This window comes from Onychostruthus taczanowskii, unplaced genomic scaffold (assembly GCF_017590055.1).
Source record: "Onychostruthus taczanowskii isolate IOZ18803 unplaced genomic scaffold, ASM1759005v1 scaffold5, whole genome shotgun sequence".
NCBI lineage: Eukaryota > Metazoa > Chordata > Aves > Passeriformes > Passeridae > Onychostruthus > Onychostruthus taczanowskii.
The window spans coordinates 19,827-38,994 of NW_024502568.1; the positions used below are offsets into that span (position 1 = coordinate 19,827).

At 42.8% G+C, this 19,168-nt stretch overlaps 1 protein-coding gene across 1 annotated transcript in view; it reads right to left on the minus strand.

Moving 5' to 3' along the window:
• Positions 1 to 204: 204 nt before the first annotated feature.
• The window catches only part of TLL2 (tolloid like 2), an 85,632-nt gene continuing 66,668 nt past the window's right edge, over positions 205 to 19,168 (minus strand). Inside the window, exons 12-21 of the mRNA XM_041415883.1 lie at positions 16,623 to 16,768; positions 15,502 to 15,697; positions 12,067 to 12,192; positions 10,152 to 10,312; positions 8,655 to 8,835; positions 7,236 to 7,361; positions 6,296 to 6,423; positions 5,302 to 5,515; positions 4,043 to 4,293; positions 205 to 2,881 (exon numbers count right to left, since the gene is read on the minus strand). Coding sequence (XP_041271817.1) covers positions 2,747 to 2,881; positions 4,043 to 4,293; positions 5,302 to 5,515; positions 6,296 to 6,423; positions 7,236 to 7,361; positions 8,655 to 8,835; positions 10,152 to 10,312; positions 12,067 to 12,192; positions 15,502 to 15,697; positions 16,623 to 16,768 — 1,664 coding nt within the window. The 3' untranslated portion in view covers positions 205 to 2,746. The remainder of the gene's footprint in view (positions 2,882 to 4,042; positions 4,294 to 5,301; positions 5,516 to 6,295; positions 6,424 to 7,235; positions 7,362 to 8,654; positions 8,836 to 10,151; positions 10,313 to 12,066; positions 12,193 to 15,501; positions 15,698 to 16,622; positions 16,769 to 19,168) is intronic.

A 19,168-nucleotide genomic window follows, 5' to 3' on the forward strand; every position in this document is an offset into this window, starting at 1 on the left:
GAACAAGGTATATAGTAAGAAATTTCCTCCTCTTCAAGAAGTGGAAAATTCAAGCATACAACAGAATGTACAGCTGAATCCATTTTCTTTAATGAATGCCAAGATTTGTTCTGGACACAGATACATTTGTGATTGTCCCCACACCCCCGTCTTCTCCCCCTCTAAAAAGTATTTTAGTCAGTGAAATGTAAAACCACACAAAGACCGGAATACATACTCACACATCAGAGGGTTTGATATTATTTTTCTTAAGAAAGTTTCACTCATTTAGAATTATTGACTGTAAAGTCCAGTCAGTACAGCAGAAATATTCTACATAGATCATTTGTTGGAATGCACAGTACAATATTTGTGAACTCATTGTCACAAAAGACACCTGGATGAACACAAACAAGTGTCATAGATCTGTCAAACCGCATTGTAAGCATCTGCATCAAACCAACCTGGGGTGTATGGGAAATTACCAGAACATGGAAACAAGATTTTAAAGTACATGGGAACCTGCTACATTCACTTTTCTTTAGAGTCACTGCTACCACTAAAAGGTCAGGAAACTTGAACTGCTGTTTGTCACCTGAAACTTTGCTTCTGTTTCACAGGGGTTGATGTTACACTTTAATTTCCAGACCTGAGTTACTGTAATTTTGCTTGAACTGGAGCAAAGAAGAGATGGATAAACGCACACCCCATCTAGTAGAGTTCACTTCCCCCAACTGCATGGTCAGATCAGAGGTCTTGCCTGTAAAAAGGCCACAAAATTTAAACAAATAAACAAAACAGAGCTAAAATAAAGCAAACGAAAAACCCCAAACCAAAATAGAGATAACATGATTTTATACAGCTTGCAATAAAGCTATAGTCAATGGTACAGTATTTTTCACATTACACTTTTTAAGGCTTTGACTACTGGTCCTCTACATGCACATTTTATATACATATAATCCTCTCTGTGTATGCATAAATTACTTTACTTTTCTTGATCTAAGAAAGAAAATATTTTCATGCATTTGCTTCTCCTAGTATTCACAATACTTGGCCTATATTCTAGTCAAGGATTTCTGGAGAGGGCTGGGTCTATTTATTATCCATCTGAAATACCCTTATCTCCAGGAATGTTGTTTGTGCCAGACAGTGGCACTGGCCCCACACTTCTCCAGTCATACACAAGAGAGGAGGTTCCACTCCAAAGCCTGACAGCACAATGGTTATGTAAACATAGTAATCCTTGGATTATAAATACTTTATTAAAGCTAACATACCTCAGCTTTTAGCTCATAATTGCCCATGAGTGCCTTAATGAAACATTCAAAATGAAGTATTTTTTTCCTCCCATGTCAACTGCTCAGTTACAGTGCTTCCCCCAAAACACACTCTTCCTTTTTTTGTTTCTGAAAGAAGCACCAAGCTACCTGTTAATTCTTCAAGCCTGTGGCTGTGTAGTTCTCACAGGCAAACAAGAACATGTCTGAGCCTCATAGCTCTAAGTGCTCTAAGTCAAAGTTACCATCTCACTTACATCCTTGCCGTGAAGGTAAGAGACTGGGCCATGCACCAGTGACAAATGGGGAGGAAGCAGAAACCAGAACTCCTCCATTCCTAGCCCCATGCCCGCAGCTTGCAAGTTTGACACATTCCCAGAGACCACCAAAGCTGATCTGTAGCGTGGTCTGTGTCCCTCTGCCTCAAAGGACATCCTGACTTCCCCTGCCCCAGCGATTCCTTCAGCAAGATGTTCTGGCCAACTGAAGTTGCAGAGCACTCCCAGGTTGTGGTAGGGAGCCCTGGGGAGAGCAGCTCTGCTGTGAAAAGGAAGGGCTCACAGGGAAGTGGTAGTATGGAAAGGAATCAGTGTAAAGAAGGCTGAGAAAGCAGGCATGGGCGGAGTGAGAAGGAGAGATTCCTTATTTAAAACAGGGCCTGGACTGCTGCCACAGCCCTCTGAGCTGCCTCGCACAGTGGTGTAACCAGAGCATGCTGTCAACACTCCTGTTACTAAGCTTTGCCACCATCACAGAGCTTTGCCTTGCATCCCACCACAACATTTCCGTGTCAGCCACCACCCTTGCCTTGGGCACTGCAATGAAGTACTTCCATTCAACATATACCATGAGAATTACCACACACCAAATACTGGGTCGTCCTCATTCCCTGGAATCCAAGTAGCTAGAAGAGACTGTCCCTGTCCCCTGCCTTGCTCTCCACTCAACAAGAAGCAAGACAATAATAGAGAGGACAGAAAGAGTGATGCAGGCACAGCCATCTGGTTGTTCTCTTATTGCACAGAGTAGTTGGGACAGGTAGGGGAGAGTACGTGGCTCACAAAGTCCTTTGAAAAAATCCTACTGGATGTCTGTCCAAAACACTAGCTCCAGAAAATACATTCAGATAGCTCATGTGGATGCTTGGGAAATGTCACCTAGAAACAAGATATGCAAGAGACGAAGGCTATTTTCAATTCAAGTTCAGTCTTCATTCAGCCCCATGGCAAGTTGTGCAAAATACAATGTTTATGCCCTGGCAGGTGTGATTAAAAGACAATTTTTTGGTCCTGGGTAGGTTAACAAGAAAGGGTCATGCTAATAATTGCAGAGGCAAACGTTTGAGACTGGATTTAGTTTTAGTCACAGAAAATAATGTACACTGCTTTTGGCCAAGTGCACAGAAGCTTTAAAAAAAAAAAAAAGACAAGGATCACAGTTAAATGTCTCAATCTTCAGATGGGGAATATCTGTGAGGAGCAGTCAAACTATTTTCTCATGTGCAATGCATCCTGAAATTTAGTACTTATGTATTGGGCATGAAATCCTTTCTTGTTGATGGTGTCATCTGTATGGAATCGAATCATAATGGAATCCCCTGCAGAGTAGATTTCTTCCAGAGGCTGCAGAAAAGGAAAGAAGACAGTACACAGAGGTCATATATGGAGACTAAATAACTGTCTGCACCATGACACTAGAGTTTAAGCCCAGAGTGAAGACAGACTGGCCAGTAAACATGAAGACTTGAATGCTCAGTATCTCCTGCCCTGATCTGCTTTCCTAAGCACATTCCTAAGCTCTTTATGTTGGAAGACTGAGGTCAGTCCACTCTACAACCCCAGCCCTTCCAGCCGCCTTCTTCACAGGCCTTGCTGAATATTCTCATTCCAGTCTTCAGGTTTATTCTAATTTGTCATTGTCTTTTCAGGAGAAAACTGGAACCTGTTTGGTAGCTGAGGCTCTCCCAGAGTTCAAATAACTCAGGTACTTATCTTACATGACAGTTCTGGTTATGTCCCACACTGTTGTGACCTGCTGCAATCCCCTTGTGCTTCCCTTTCCCAGCCATTCTTCATTCATCAGTGTGCAGGTAGGTAGATTACTACCCAGCTGCCCTGAGCTTCTTCACACCAAGCTGCTCTGCCTTTGTTTGCCTTGGTTTCCAGACCATTTCCTCAGTTTGTGAGGACTTCTTCCACACACCTGGTCCCTGATTGTCTCTCTTTAAATTCAATAAGAAACATCTCCATTTAATTGCTGAAGGCCTAGAGAAATCAAACACAGACCCTCTGATTTCAAAAACCACACGCCATTACTCATGTTAGAATCACTCCTGGTAACAGGGATGCAGGTGACAGTTTAGGAGACAGCATGTCATCCTAAAGGCAGCAAGCATCACACAGCTCTAAGGCCCTCCACTGCTCACCCTTGCCATAGCATGGCCACAATAACTTGTCTTGAGCCACAAAACAGCACAGGATGAAACTGCCCTTTGGAAGCCATTTCCCACATTTACACAACACTGACGGCAGGGCTGGGGCACAGCAGCATGGCAGTCTCACGCTACTGTACATGGCCCTGGGCTAAAACAGTCAGTCAGCAAGAATTTTCCAGCCAACACTGTGTAACAGAAAATGGCTGTGATCTCCTGAGGAAGGGAAAGAAGCAAAACCCACAAAGCATTCTCAGTACCAGTTGACAGCTGCCACTATCCAAACACGGTATGAGGATACTTCCTTGCCCCTCTGAGCGATCCCCCTGAAATCACCGCTGTCATGGCTTACCCCCGAGCCACAGAAGCGTCCTAGACGGGGTGCAGTGCTGTCGTAACCATCGTAAATCTCCATGTAGTCGTACCCACAGTCAGCCTCCTCCTCTATCTCGAATATCTGGAATATTAGCTCCACCCCATAACCATCTTCAGCTACAATCACCCATTCACAGTTGGCTTGACCTGGGTAGTTGTTGTCCCCAAACTGAGCATGGGAATACAGATCCTTAGCTTGTACTTCAGCCTTTAAAAGCCCACCACACTCTGAAGGGAGAAAAGGACACAAAACAGTCTCTCAAAGTTTTACTCACAACAAAGACTCATCCCACTTTTGGGTCAGACATGAGCAGAGAAGACCTCCAGTTTGAAGTGCAATAGGAAAGTAATTAAACACTGCACCAAACTACAATAAAATGCTGAATTCTACAGTCACCCATGAATTCAAAGGCCCACAGAGCTTAGAGGAACTTGGTTTTTTTGGTACAGAACACATATGGAAAGAGGTGATCAGTTTAGACTGGCAGGATAGGGTTCTTGACACATACACTGGGAAATTTTATTGTATTGGAAAGCAACCGCTTTGCTCTTTGCATTTGCCCTGTAGATAAAATTCTGACCCCAAGTATATTGTCAGCAGGAAGCAGAAGCACATCAGAAAACTGGTGACCAAAACAATCCTTTCCTACCCACACAATGCACAAAAGTAGCCCTGTGTTTGTGCAGAACTTGCATGCTTTAGCAGAGTTTTCCTGCAGCCAATGAGGAAGATGCTTCTTCACCAGTGTCAGGTGCACGGCTACTTTGAGCATGTTTCATCTATTTACAGTGACAGGGATTTCAAACAAATGAATGTTGGCAAAACATACCCACCTCTGGGCTGCACAGATAGGAGGATCAAGTTGTGCCTGTCCACAGCACAGCTCTGCTTCTACCACAATCAATCTAATGCGGGCGTGTTCTGAGGGTGGGCCGATACACAGGCTAAATTGCATCACCTCCTTTTCCAATGGTTAATGTGGAACAAAAGGGATTGTTGCTCAACCAAATACCTCCAATTCAACAAAAGAGCCTGAACAGGAATGTGCAATACCAAGAGAATTAGAAGCTGTTATGGGAGATGCTATTTATGGTATGGCACTGGCAGCGGTCTGGGAACTGAATGTACACCACTTAAAATTTAGGAGAAAGGTGTGTCTGTTTATATCTAGTAAAAATTTAGTGAGACTTACTGAGATCTTTTGGCACTGGGGTATTGGCAGGCAACCAGCTTACCTGTGCTGTGCTTTGCCTGGAAACCTCTCCTTTGCACAGAAGCATCAGAGTAAAACCTGAGGAACATCTTGTTGGTAGAAGACACTACAGGGTCTGGTTTCTTGCTGCCACAGAAGCGGCCAAGGATAGGTGACTTGCTGCTGGGCCCATCATACATTTCCAAGTGGTCATAGGCACATTCTTGGTGCTGCTCAATCTCAAACTCATTGAAGGTCTAGAGCAAGAATATGGAGAATTAAGACAGTTGTAAATCTGACTATGCAATTTAGCATATGGTGAAATGCCAAGTGAGAAACAGATCAAATGGTACATCTGTCCCACTCTCCCCACACACTAAAACAGAATAACGTGCTTTCAGATAAGAGTCATCTCAAGGTAGCAAAGATCAGAACTGCATATCAGTGTGCTGTGTTGCCTCAGCCTTGCTGCCTCACATGGGTGCATGACAACAGTTATCAACTGCAAGCCTTATAACACTTATTTTTCTGGCTGGAAATTCTGCCCAGCACACCAGAAGGGCAGTTCTGTAATATCACTTCCACTGAGCACAGGGATTATTTCCCCCAATACATGGGCCACTTGCACAGCTTTGGGCATGTCCTGCCATTTGTAAAATGGGCCTGACACCTCTCCCTCAGAGGGGCTGGGGGCTGGCTCAGCCACGACTTAATGCAGAAATGGCCCCAAGAGAGTGGCTCACAAGGAGGGGTAGGGGTGGGAGGGCATTTATGCCATCTGTTTACAGAGCATAATATGCTACAGCTGTCATCTGCTGGAGTCTCCTCCAAGCTGCCTCTCCTCTGTCTTGTATCCCTCTGAGACCTTCTGCCCTTTTGCAAGCCAGGGCAGCCTCCCAGAAAACTCTCCTCCAAGAGCCCCAAAGAGGACCCAAGGGCATCAGCCTCCCACTCACACAGTGGTGGTGGGAAGCCACTTCAGCTCCTCACAGCCCAGCCTGCTTCTTGCCTCACACGCCCGCTCTCTGGCTACTCACTACTTTCACTCGGTGGCCAGGTGTGGCAGAGATGTCCCAGGTGCACTCTTTCCGGCTGGGATACTTGTCAGGCCAGTTGGGACTGCTCATCATTCCCTCTGCACCACTCAGCTTGTGCTCACAACCAGCTTGGGAGAGAGAAATTGCATTGGGGCAAGTCTCACATGGCAACCCTGTAGTGTCCTACATGGTCCTCTCTGCCCACTGAGACCCTCTGCAGGGCAGAGATATGGAAGGCTTCAGTCACCAAACAAGACCTTTTAGTATTACTCCATAGTTCTGGTGGGTTTGTCCTATATTTATTTTGAGCTAACCTGGCAGATGGTGAAATGGACCATCTCACTCCCCTGGGCCTCATTAACCTAACCTATGTCCTCACACCCTAATCTATTCTCCTGCTCATTCACCTCATCTGCCCTGTTCTAGGGCCATGATGTCAACCCCTCCACAGTGTTAACTCTGGTGCTATCTCAGCCTTGCATTGTTTTGCCAATTTGGAGAGCTTTATCAGCTCATGCAGAGGTCAGACAAGGACCAGAGACCATATACAGGAAAGCCATGGGAGCACATAGCAGGGATGGGGGAGCAGGAAGAAAGGTAGTTTTGGCACCAGCAAGTGGTTAGATTTCTCTTCTGACTCAAACACAATAATTAAATGAAGCAGCAGTGACAAGTCTAATGATGATGTCCCACAACTGCTCCTTTTGCAAGTCAAATTTCTCATCCCCACCCTGTGCATCCCCTGTGAGCATATAGAGAGCAAGACTGGGGAATGGGAATGGTCCTATTTCTAGCCAGTTTTGCAGCTAGCTGGGGCTTTTTCACTGCCCTTGCCTGGTATGCTGTACAAACTTCCTTTCAGCTCAGGGCAGGAAGCACCCTGAACCAAACAGTGTTTGAAGTACCTTGGCATTCCCGAGGGCAGGGGTGAGGACTTTACCTTCTTTACAGTCATGGCCGTTTTCATGCAGCACAAAGCCATTTCTGCACTGGCACATATAGCTCCCAAAGGTGTTGATACATTCATGCTGGCAACCACCATTGTCTTTGGAGCATTCATCCTTGTCTGGGCAGGATCAAACCAACAAATACTGAGTTAACAGTGACACAGGCTATCACAGTCAGCAGCTGAGAACCCCATACCCAGGCTGGCAGATAGCAATGCAAACCTCCAACTCTACTGCTGGATTAGTCCACTAAGCATTTTAGCTCAGATCCTATTCTCTTCAACTGCCTCACATTCCATAAAATGTATCACAAATATGTTCTATTTTATAATGTAAGTTTATTGGTTAAAGACTCCTATCTAAACAAGACCTAGAGCAGCATCTCATTCTTTAAGAATAGAGCCCAGGAAAATCATCACACAAATTCACTAGCCGAGGTAAAAATCTACTTTATATTTTCAAGTTCTTATGTGCTCTAATGAGCCTCCATTTCTAAATAGCTCTGTCTGAGCACAAAGAGCCAGGTGATTAAGAAGATCTAAGGTATAAGCTGCTCCCTGAAGCTGAAATATATCCCAGTGGATATTGACTCCTGTGTGTTCAGGACTATGCATTCCTCAATCTCACCTTCTGAGCATAGGATCTGCTCATGGTTTCCAGTTCACTTTAATTTATGAGAAGTTTATATCTACTTTTTCTTGGGATAATGCCCTCCCTAGACCTCATTAAATTCATCTGTTTCCTCACTCCCAAACATATTTCTAGGTGAATCACACCCACCTCATCCTTCCTCCTTTTTTATTTAATAAGTCAAACCCTTAGTCCTTACTCTACTCTGCACCTGTCCTAATTCAAGGCCGTTTTGTCTGATCATTCTCCTCAAAAGCATTAATACTCCTAGGCCTCTGCTGAAGAGACACAACAAAATTGAATTTCTGCTTCCAAATGCCAGACAGTTAACCTCCAGGACTGCCTGCCAACAACGTACATCACTGGCAAAGGATTGAGAACAGGATGAAAAACTTCCACTAGTACACGCTGCTTTGATGGGAATGATTACTATATAGAACACTACTGGAAATTTTCTACATCTTCTAGTTTCAGAGGAAAAAGCTTTCCTCTAATCTTCTAGAGACAGTAATAACTTCTAGGGTTAGGTTCCACATTGCTTCCTGCTGTAGAAGGACTGGAGGTATTGATGGAACTCGTGCATCTTGCTGACACCACACTATGAAACTGGACCACACACTGCACTGAGAACCCAAGATGAAGGTAACACAGAACAGAGCAACCATGCTTTTAGATTTAATGAACCAGGTCAGGCTCTGGCAGGATGTTGAAGAAAGCTCACCAAAACCAAGAGGTTCAGTCAGAGGAGACAGGTAAGCAAGTGAAAGAACACAGTCACATACCAGAGAAGTAGTGGACTTTAAAGCCTTTCTTGGAGACCGTGTTGTCTGATTTGAACTCCAGCCTCATGTTGTTGCCATATGACGTGATTACCTCAGGCTTCTCTGAGCCGCAAAATTTGCCATGTAGCTTGGAATCAGAAGCCAGCTCACTACGAACCTCAACATAGTCATATTTACAGACCTGCCAAGAGAGGAAGACATTTCTCAGCTCTTGGTCTTGGAACAGAGCATTTCAGAGGAAGGGGACAGAGAAGGAACAGAAACAGCCTCAAATACACTCCTCACTTGCCCAAAATCTTCTCTGTTAGTTTTCTCACCCCTTCACTTCCTGCCCTGATCTTAAAGGATGGGTGTGTTTTTCAGAATAGCAAAGGTTCACTGAATTTAGCAAAAGTAATAATTTCCACCATATCCAAGAACCTGACAGTACTGAATGAACTTTAGCAGCCTCCTGAATTATGGAAGTGCCACTGCTCCCATTTACAGTAGGGAAACTCTACCGTGCATGGCAGAGAACAGACTCTTTTACTGTTATTTCCTTTACCATTGAAGAACTCTACTTCATTGTTCATTTCCAACTATTTCCCTGCAAAAGCAGCACTGGGGAAGTGGGAGGCAGGACACCTATTAGGGATGGAAAATACCTAAAATTATGCAAAACTAGTAGAGAAAAGAAGCCCATTGTGCTGGTTTTGGCTGGGGTAGATTAAATTTTCTTCACAGTGACTGATACTAGGCTGTGTTTTGGGTTTGTGCTGAGAAAAGGCTTGATAATATCAAGACTTTTTGTTACTGCTAAGCAGGAGTTGCAAGACCTTTTTTTGTTTCTTGTACTGCTCTACCAGTGAGGAGGTTGGGGGTGCTCAGGGAGCTAGGAGGGGACATGGCCAGGACAGCTGATCCTCACTGAAAAAATGGATATTCCACACCAGAGGACATCATACCAGTATATAAAGTGGGCATGAGTAGAGGGAAGAAGGAGGAAGGGGAGACATTTGGAGTGACATTGTCTGTCTTCCCAAGTAACTACTATGTGTGACAGAGCCCAGATCTCCTGGAGATGGCTGAACACCTGCCTGCCCATGGGAAACAGTGAACTAATTCCTCATTTTTCTTTACTTGCATGCGTGGCTTTTGCTTTATCTATTAAACTGTCGTTATCTCAACCCATGGGTTTTTCTCACTTTTACCTTTCTGATTGTCTCCCCCATTGCACTGGGGGAAAGTGAGTGAGCAGGTGTGTAGTTGCCAGACTGGGTTAAACCATTGCACCCACTATATAATAGAACAGCTTTAATCCTTCCACTCCACAGAGAAAGCAAATGCAGACTTCAAGGAGAACAGTCACTGTTATTGCTGCAATTACACTAAGGGTGGGAAAACAACCAGAAGCTCCACCAGTAAGACAGAGCCTCTTCTTCCTTGTACCCCAAGGATTTATCCAGTTCTGATTTAGCCAGTAGTCCCACCTCAGAGATGCAGGGACTGGTTACGTACATCATTGCCTTCCAGCTCAAACACTTCGAACTGCAGAGAGATCCGGTACTGGGCTGGAGCTACCACCTGCCAGACGCAGTTTTTGTTAGTAGGATATTCCTTGGGCCATCCAGGGCTAGTAATGGTCCCATTGAGCTTGGTGATGAAGCCCCCACAGGCAGCTGGAGAGGCAATAAATGAACACAAGTTTTACTTGGTTCTGTTAGACACACAGATTGGGCTACAGTGTTAACTAGCAAATGAACCAGATCCTGGTAGGTGGCACATTTCAAATCCCAGCCTCCAGAACTGGCTTAAAATGCTGGGAAGTGTGAAGAAGACAGAAACTTCACCTGCAGTAAATCACGAGTCAAACACACCCAATGAGGCTACGGCCCTGAAAGCCACCATGTAAGATAATTTCCTTTTTAATCTCTGTCCTTGGGCTTACTGTGAATTAATTGACTTGACATGCACAACACAGTTGTAAAGCCCAGCTTGGTAAATTCACCTACACTCAGTGCTACAAACCTTACTATTTTAAGTTTATCAGTAATGGAATAATTACAAGATAATGGAATCATAAAGAAGACTTTCTTGTCAACTCTTCAGTGGTTTATTATATTTGGACTGCATGTTCTCTAGGGAAAGTTGAAGGCAAAGTCAAGACTTAGCTGTATTATCCCATATCCTTTAAAAATTTAAGACATCTCAGCTTCATCCTCTTGTGGGAGGGCAGGGCTATTACCTGAAAGGAGTAAACCTCAACTTGCTGCAAAATTCTATTTGCAACAAAGCTTTTTTTTTTCTTTTTTTTTCTTGCTGTTTCTTGAGAATAATGAGATCTAGCCACATCTTCAAAACCCACAGGGATAAAAGCTTTCTGTGTCTTGTTCCCAGCAACATTTTGCATTAAGAGGACTAACCCTAACACAAGAGAGCAGCTTCAATATAAATAGAGTAGCAAGCAAGTGGTTTTGGAGAAAAAAGGCAATTTACTCTGATGTATATTGCTACGGTTTCAAAGACTATCCTTTCCGTTTTGCCCACAAATGAAGTTTAAAATAGGAGGTTAAGAGTGAAGTTCAGAAAAACCCTGCCAAATTATAACAACTTAGCAACTGGCTTGCTAAAATTGCAATCAATGATGGGAAAAAAAAAAAAAACACCAAAACTTTCAAAAGCCTTTTGCACACACATGACTGCCCTCTCCAAGTCGACAGCACTCTTACCCAAATAGTTTGACAAAAGCAGAAGTCAGGGCAAACTGGGTGATGTTGAGAGCACCACTGATAGCACGTGGAGCTCCCTAAATGTCCCTACAGACAGAGTTTTGAGACAAGAACAATGGATGGATTCTCAGCACACCAACAGCTGTATTGTTGGTAGAAGCAACACTTGTTGCATAAGATTAACCCTCTAGAAAGCTGACACAAACACCTTCTATTATAGACATGGAATTTTTTTCCTTCATAAAAGAGGAAGGGAGGAAAACTCTCTTCAGTGTGGAAAAGCCTGTTTTGCATGCAGACAAAACACTGATATTTTATTATATGAAGTAAATTCCTTTATGAGAAACAAATAAATTGAGTGTTAGATTTAAATATTTTTGGGCCACTCAATGGTTAGGTTGTAATGCCTACGTCCCTTATGTTGCACTGTGGGAGATCTGGTCTGAACAGCAATCTCTGGCCATGAAGGACAAACTGGCTTTAGGGATGATTAGCAGTATAAAGCTGAGAATTTTCAGGGTTTTTTGAATCAAAACTTTTTCAATGGAAGATGTTAACAAAAACAAAAATATCAGTTGGGGGAAAATAAAGTGAAACAAAGAGGATGGAGGGGTAAGGAAAATCAATTCCAAGACTTGTTAAATTCCATTTATAGCTGTAGTACCTCTCCTAGAGTCAGATGGCTCAATCTATGGGTTACTTACCTTCACAGCTCTTTTTATCAGCTGTCAACTCATAGCCAGGCTCACAGGTGCATTTGTAACTGCCCAGTGTGTTCTCACAGTGCTGCTCACACCCACCATTGTCTGGCAGAGAACATTCATCCATCTCTGTCAGGAACAAAACAGAGCAAGTCGCACTTTCCCGACCACCCAAACACCCTGATATCCCTCATGCAGCCCTTCTGGACAGAAGGAACAGAGCCCTGACTGCTGAGCCAAGACTGTGGAGCAGGCACTGCAGCAAAGCCCACAAGTGCTGAAACACTCCTAACACCAGACCATAAAGCACTACCATTACTGCTACTAGCCAACAGTGCTTTTTCTAGACACAGGCAGGAAAACAGTGTCTCCTGTAAAGACATCATTGTCTTTTGTTCTCATGTGCCATTTTTTTTGCTGTGTTTGTTTTAAATTCCTCACACCCTTGAGTAACTTGAGCTACCAGGAACCAACCCATTATGGCAAACACAGTAATGGAGCTGAGGGAGGTGATACCCCGTGGAACAGGGTGCTGCAAAGGAGCTGGCAGGACATGCAAGTAGTTCTGCCTTTTCACAGGCACATGTACTCTTGCTGTCCTGGACTTTGAAGTCAGGTTCTTCAATCACGTCTCAACAACCTGAATTGATATTTTAACACAAAGTTAGCCACTGGCTTCTCACCTTGACCCCTGATTCCACATGCATCCCTTAATAGATGGTTTTATTAACATGGCTGTGGTGGGTTAGCCTCAGCTAGCAGCCAAACTCCCACCTTGCAGTTGGTTCATTCCCTGGCCTGCAACTCCCGTGGAATGAGGAAGAAAACAAGAAGAATAAGAGCAAGAAAGTTTTGGGTTGAGACAGACAAAATATCCACCAATTACTGTTCTGTTCAGACAGACAATTTTGGGGAATTTAGCTTAATTTACTGCCAATTACTATAAATATTTGAGTGCTGGTTTAGGTATGAGGAAACCAAAACTGAAAACACATACATTAAAACACTTACAGAAAACATCTTTCTCCTTCCCTTTTCCAGGCTCAACTTCACTCCAAGCCCCTCTTCCCCTTCCTTGTGCCCCTACAAGTTACACTCAGCCCCTTCAGCAAAGCCACAGGAGTGCAAAGGCAGAAGGGGATGGGGAGCCACAGGCAGTACATGACCTGCTGCTTCTTCTCATTCTTCTCCCCTGCTCCAGGTAGATGAACTAACCTTTCAACCATATAAAAACAGGCTTCATTGATACAAATAATTTGTTGCCAAAATGAAGATAGCTAACAAGAAAAATCCTGGAGGTATCCCATGAGATATACCTGACTGGGTGGACATGAGGTAATTGCTCTCCAGATCTTCCTGGCAACGCACCTTGGGTGTGACCAATGGCTTACCCTCTAAGCTGGTTGCAGGTTTATTTTCTCTGAAAACCTAGACATTACCACTGCATGGTCTCACAAAGCATAGCTTTCAATTCCATCCTTAACTCTAATTTTTTAGGCAAAGTTATTTTCTTTCAGTGTTGTAAGACATTTAATTGAAGCTTTATTCCTTTCATAATTCATTAAGGCAAAGCTTTGCTCAATTGCTCAATCAGCTATGAGAAACATTCTGAAGAGTGCCTGCAGAGCTATCTGATTTGCTCATGGAGTGTCTGGTAGTCACAGTCCTGCTGGATATAGAGGTAGAGACTGCAGACTTCAGATTCCAGCTTGAAACTCCACATGTAGCCTGCACATGTGTCTGCACAGCTTTTGCACACAGACATCAGCTCTGCCCAAAATGCAAGCTGGCTAGAAATTGTGCAGCTATGACTAGTGTGATGCTTGGTTCAAGCAAAACCACTTTGCTCCTCAGCTGAATTTCCTGTCATGGACTTAAAAATGCTCTAACCATCCACAGGCTACATGGTTTCTGATTCAAATATGAGAAATCCAAGCAGACACTGAAAGATCTATTCTGCCAGCAAAAACTCCACAGAAAATACCCGTGTCTCCAATTGCACTAGTGTACAAGTTTACACACTTTTACATATAAAGAAACAAATTTATTTTTGACTATCTGTATCACAGAGGAAGCACTTCAGGTTCAGGTGTAGGTGTATAACCTTCTTCCCCTACAAACTTGTAGGTGAAACTCAGATTGTAGAGAATGACTTGCTGTGTCTCCATGTAATGCTAATCTTGAAAGACATCTCTGCCACAGACAGCCTACACTGTTCACTCCTGAAAAGGCCAAAATACCTTCAGGAAGAAGCATTCTCTGTGCCTTTATGGAATCTGAGAAACATAAACAAGGAAATATAGGTACTGTGAGACCTGTCCAGGACTGAGATCAAATGTGACAGTATTTGCCAGTGATCCTGCAATCACCCTTTGTCACAGTCCATTAAGACCTCTCAAATTTACAGGTGAATATAATCTGTCAATTAAACTTTATTTACCTTTTTTTTTTTCCACTTAAGTGCATGGTTTAAGCATTATGGGTTATAAATTATGGCATTTTATGTCTTGAATTGTGAATAAGTGAATTCATAGGATAGACTAGTCTGAGCCAAGTGCATTGAGCCCTGACATATTTGTTTTAAGTCTTAAGTTCACGAAATAAAGTTTAATTCACAGAGTAAATTCTCCTGAAAATTTGAGAAACCTAAACGGACCATGACACTCTTAATACAAGACAAAAGTTAAGGTAGAAATAAATAAAGGACTTATGCAATCCAAATATTGGCATTGCAACTATTATTTCTGTCCAAGTGCCCATGAACCTAAGATAAACATGACTGTCTGACCCCCAGCAGCTCCACAGCTATTTTCCCAAGCAGTTAGATATTTGGTTCCTCCCTCTATCAAGTCACCAAGTTGCTGGTACATGACCATTTTTAGGGTCTAGCTCTTAAAAAAAAAAGAAAAAAAGTTAAAATCTTAGTCTTACATCTTCCTGAAGAAAATCTCAGTTTAGGAACACATTTGTCTCCTAAAGGTCTCAGTATTCTTTTACTGGGACTCTACTTGCATTTAGATTTATCCTCCCTCCAGGGGTTTCTTTTGGAGTAGAACTTAAGCAGAGAGCTGTTTTTAACAGTCCTTGTGCAGTATTAGTACTTCTTTGAAAATATCAGTGTCCGCTGGTATGGCTAAATGGAGGTGACATTCCATCCAGCTGTGCAACATTTGTGCTGACACCAGCCCAGCAGAGTTGATTTCTGTCCTAATCACGGAGGAGGTGTTTCTGCCTAAGCATCAAGCCCCTCTACAGCCTCAAAGCAACTTGTACATAAATTCTATATTTGCAAACAAATTGTTAAAAAAAATCCTAAGTACAAGTAGATAGAATGATAATATGTGAATTGATAGATAGAATGAATTGGTTGGTGGATGGCAGTAGCTTAAGGGATGAATTGTCCCCAGCTTTGACTCTGAGAGGTATTAGATCACACACCTTTAAAGAAATTTGCTGCAAAGCCTGCTTTATTGATGGTTGCATCAGATGCAAACTTCATCCACACTTTGTTTGAGCTGGATTTGATGTCTTCTGGCTTCTCATAGCCACAGAAGTGGCCGATGAGCGGGCTCTGTTCAGTGAGGCCATCTCGGATCTCCAGGTAGTCGTAAGAGCACGCATCGTGCCATTCAATCTGCAACAGGAAAAGTGGGTGTCTGTACCTCACAGTAAGAGTTCTTCCAGCCAGGCCAGTGACACAGACTTGCCACAGACCAGCTCCCCAGACAACCGGCTACAACTAAGTACTTGCTGTGGCTGCCACTGAGCTCTCCTGCAGCTCAAACTGCATTCGAGCCTAGGCATGTGTCAGTGCTGCCACTGCTTCACGGCTGCCCTGCAGTGAAACCCAGTCCCTGACCATCTACAAACTGCTTCTGCAAAAGAAGCTGTAAGAAATAGAGCAGAACAACTGCAAACAAAAAGGTTCAAGGCATAGCCACGGTGAGGTAGTGGTGTCGGCCCTTTATAGGACAAGCATGGTGAGTGTACACAAACCACAGGAGCCTGTGGGATAGATGAGATTTATGCACCAGCCAAGGTCCTGCCCACTCCTGTCTGTGACTTAACATCACCAATCGGAGACTGATCACTGGCATGTAGCTAAGAGTGTAAGACATCCTATAACCAGCAAAAGAAAACTTTTTGTGTCCTCTTCAAACTCTGTCTGCCATCTGGGAACATCATGTTTCTTTGGGGAGTCACATCCTGCAATCTGACAAGACTCAGTTGACACCAACAAGAGTTTTTTTTGATTGTGACCATTTAGTTCCATTTGTCCAGAGTGAAAATTTAAGGAGTCCCTACCTAACATCATCAACACTTTTGAGTCCCTTCTAATTCCTTCTGTCTAGAGTAACAGTTTTTGAAAACTCACCATATTTTAAACTTCAAAAATAAAAATCTCTGAGCAAACATCTGGTAAGGTAAATGGTACTCTGAAGTAGTCAAACAAATTTTTTATTATTACTATTATTATTATTATTACTTTCCTCTTAATTTTAAAGGGTTTGTAGAGGCAAAGTAATACCTATAATATAATATGCAATGACATTTCTCACCTCAAAGGCTTGGAATGTGATTCCTATGTGAAAACCCTCAGAAACTGTGATCTTCCAGATACACTCTTTGGAAGGTCTGTAGTCATCTGGGTAATTGGGAGATTGGATCTGGCCAGCATCTTTGTGTATTTCTCCACCACAAATAGCTGTGGAGAAATAAAAAAGAAACAGCAAACCCACGAGACTGCAAGTTTCTCTCTAGGTAAAGCCCGCTCCATACGCACCTCTCTCATCAAAACTGTTTCAGTATGGTTTGCTACGCAAAGGTAATACACAAGTCATAGATGTTTTTAACATTTTGTCTTATAACTGTGTCTCCTATCTGGCTGTCCTAATGTCCCCAGAAGGTGAGCTAACTGGGATAGACGTTTTTATACATTTGTGTTATTCATACTCCTGCTCACCTTCATATCTGTTTGAAACCTGCTACCAGCACTAAGAACCAAGAAAAGCTGGGGGGTGAGGGTGTGGGAGGGGGGAGAAGTTGCAAATCTAATCCAGCCACACGATGGCAATATTAACAAGCACAACCTGAGCTGCTCACCACCAGACCATCAGGCTGACTGCTGTGCATGAAAGATTAAGTTTTAGTGCCAAATATAAGGGTAAGTTTAAATACCAAAATAGAAAATTTAATGGAAATCTAGTTTAACACAAAACTAATTAATATCTTGAAGACAACAGCAGCTCAGCAAAATTGTCTGCAAGACTAAGTAAGAAATGAAAATAAGATCACAGGCTAAAACCGGTATTATCCACAATGCATGACACACATCTACAAAAGACACACATCTACAAAAGACATGAATGTTTTGGCTGTGCCTGAAGTCAAGGAAACAAAAAGAACCCGCAGAAAGTACAAGAGAGATGCTACTGCAATGATACCTGCCAGATATCAACCATCCTCACCCTTGGCCTCTCCCCACAAGGCACTGCATTAGCAGTTCAGATATGGGGCTCCATGTAGTGTCCTGCAGATTGCTTGCAGTGGGTAACACCGTCTTGGTCTTGCATTGTAAGCTGCTAGCGTAACCAAGTTAAAAGCACTGCTTCATTACTGCAGCTGACCTCTTTCTTACAGAATCAGTGCTAAAGCACCACCAAAAAGTTGCACCCAAAAATTCAGCTACAGAGCACAATTTAGATTGCAATTTGAGTTCACATATTCAGAGCTACAAGTGGTGCTTGAGAAAATCTCTGAAGGACCCTTTAAAAAAGTCTCCCCCACCCAACCGAAAGAGGCTTTCAAGAGCAGAGGAATTTTCTAAGAGCCATGAAAATCTCAGCCAACAAATAATAGTTTCTCTACCCACTGCAGAAGTTCACACTGACATACAGCTGAGTGTCAACTATACTTAGAAGAGCCTTACTGCAAAATGGAAAGAACATCTAGGGATAGAGCCTGAGAAGATGATAATGATGGCACATTCAGGGCTGTCAGCAGTGCTGTAGGGCACCAACATCTGCCCATCTTAAATCTCATGAAAGAAAGGGAACAGAATGACTGAACTAAGAGGACACTTTCAGTACATGAACTGTCACTTAGGATCAAGTAATTCTACCATCATGTGGCTGCATGCTTCTGCCTCTTTTCTCCCATCTTCTGAAAACTTTAGGGCCAAGACTTGGAGAAATCCAAACCCAAAAATCAGTCCTCACCCACAGTTTCCAGAAAAATTCAGATGCATGAGCATTCATATGCACTGTCACTCAAGCAAAAGACAGAGAAGCAGTGCTAAATTTCAGGGAGGAGTTCAAAAGAAAAAGAGGAACTAATGGCATCAGAGAAAGATTTTTTGGACAAAAATTGATAGAAAATTAAACACTTATATGCAATCCATCCTGGAAATAAAAACTACCTTTATTGCCTAAGAACAGAAGTCACAAAACACCTGAGCAAGCCACTTTCTAAAGGGCAAAAAAAACCCCAGACATTATCAGAACTTGCTTAAGAGGGAAATAGGGATTAAAGAAGATTTTTGGAAAATCTCCTATTTCAGCAAATAAATTATGGAGAGACATGTAGGTAATCTCTCTACCTGCTGTTCTGATGAGAGGAGGTTGAGCTATCCAATGATTAAGCATTCCCTTCATCATCCAGAGATAAGAATGAAACTGTGCCATGAGCCATCACTGTGTCTGTAGTACAAGCTGGTTTACGCCAGTCATATTCTGTGCTTGCTCTCAGGCAAAGCCATGGATTTGACAGACTTACAATGGGAAATTTCTTGCAGGAAATAGTTATATAAAACACCACTCTTGAAGAGCCAGGAAAATATGAACTTGGAATTTGTTTGACTACTAGATGCACATTCTACCTTCAGTTGTGCTATTTAAAAATCAAGTGAAGCAAGTTCATATTTACTGAATCTTTAGGGATCACTTATTAATCAACAGGAAATATGAGAAATTGTCAAGGGAAAACAAAGTCACTTTGCAAAGTGACTTTGGAATGCAGCCAATGTAATTTTTTTTTCTTCCAATACCATTTAGCAATAGGAATATAAACACTAATTTGATCACTTCTAATTCCAACAAACTACCAT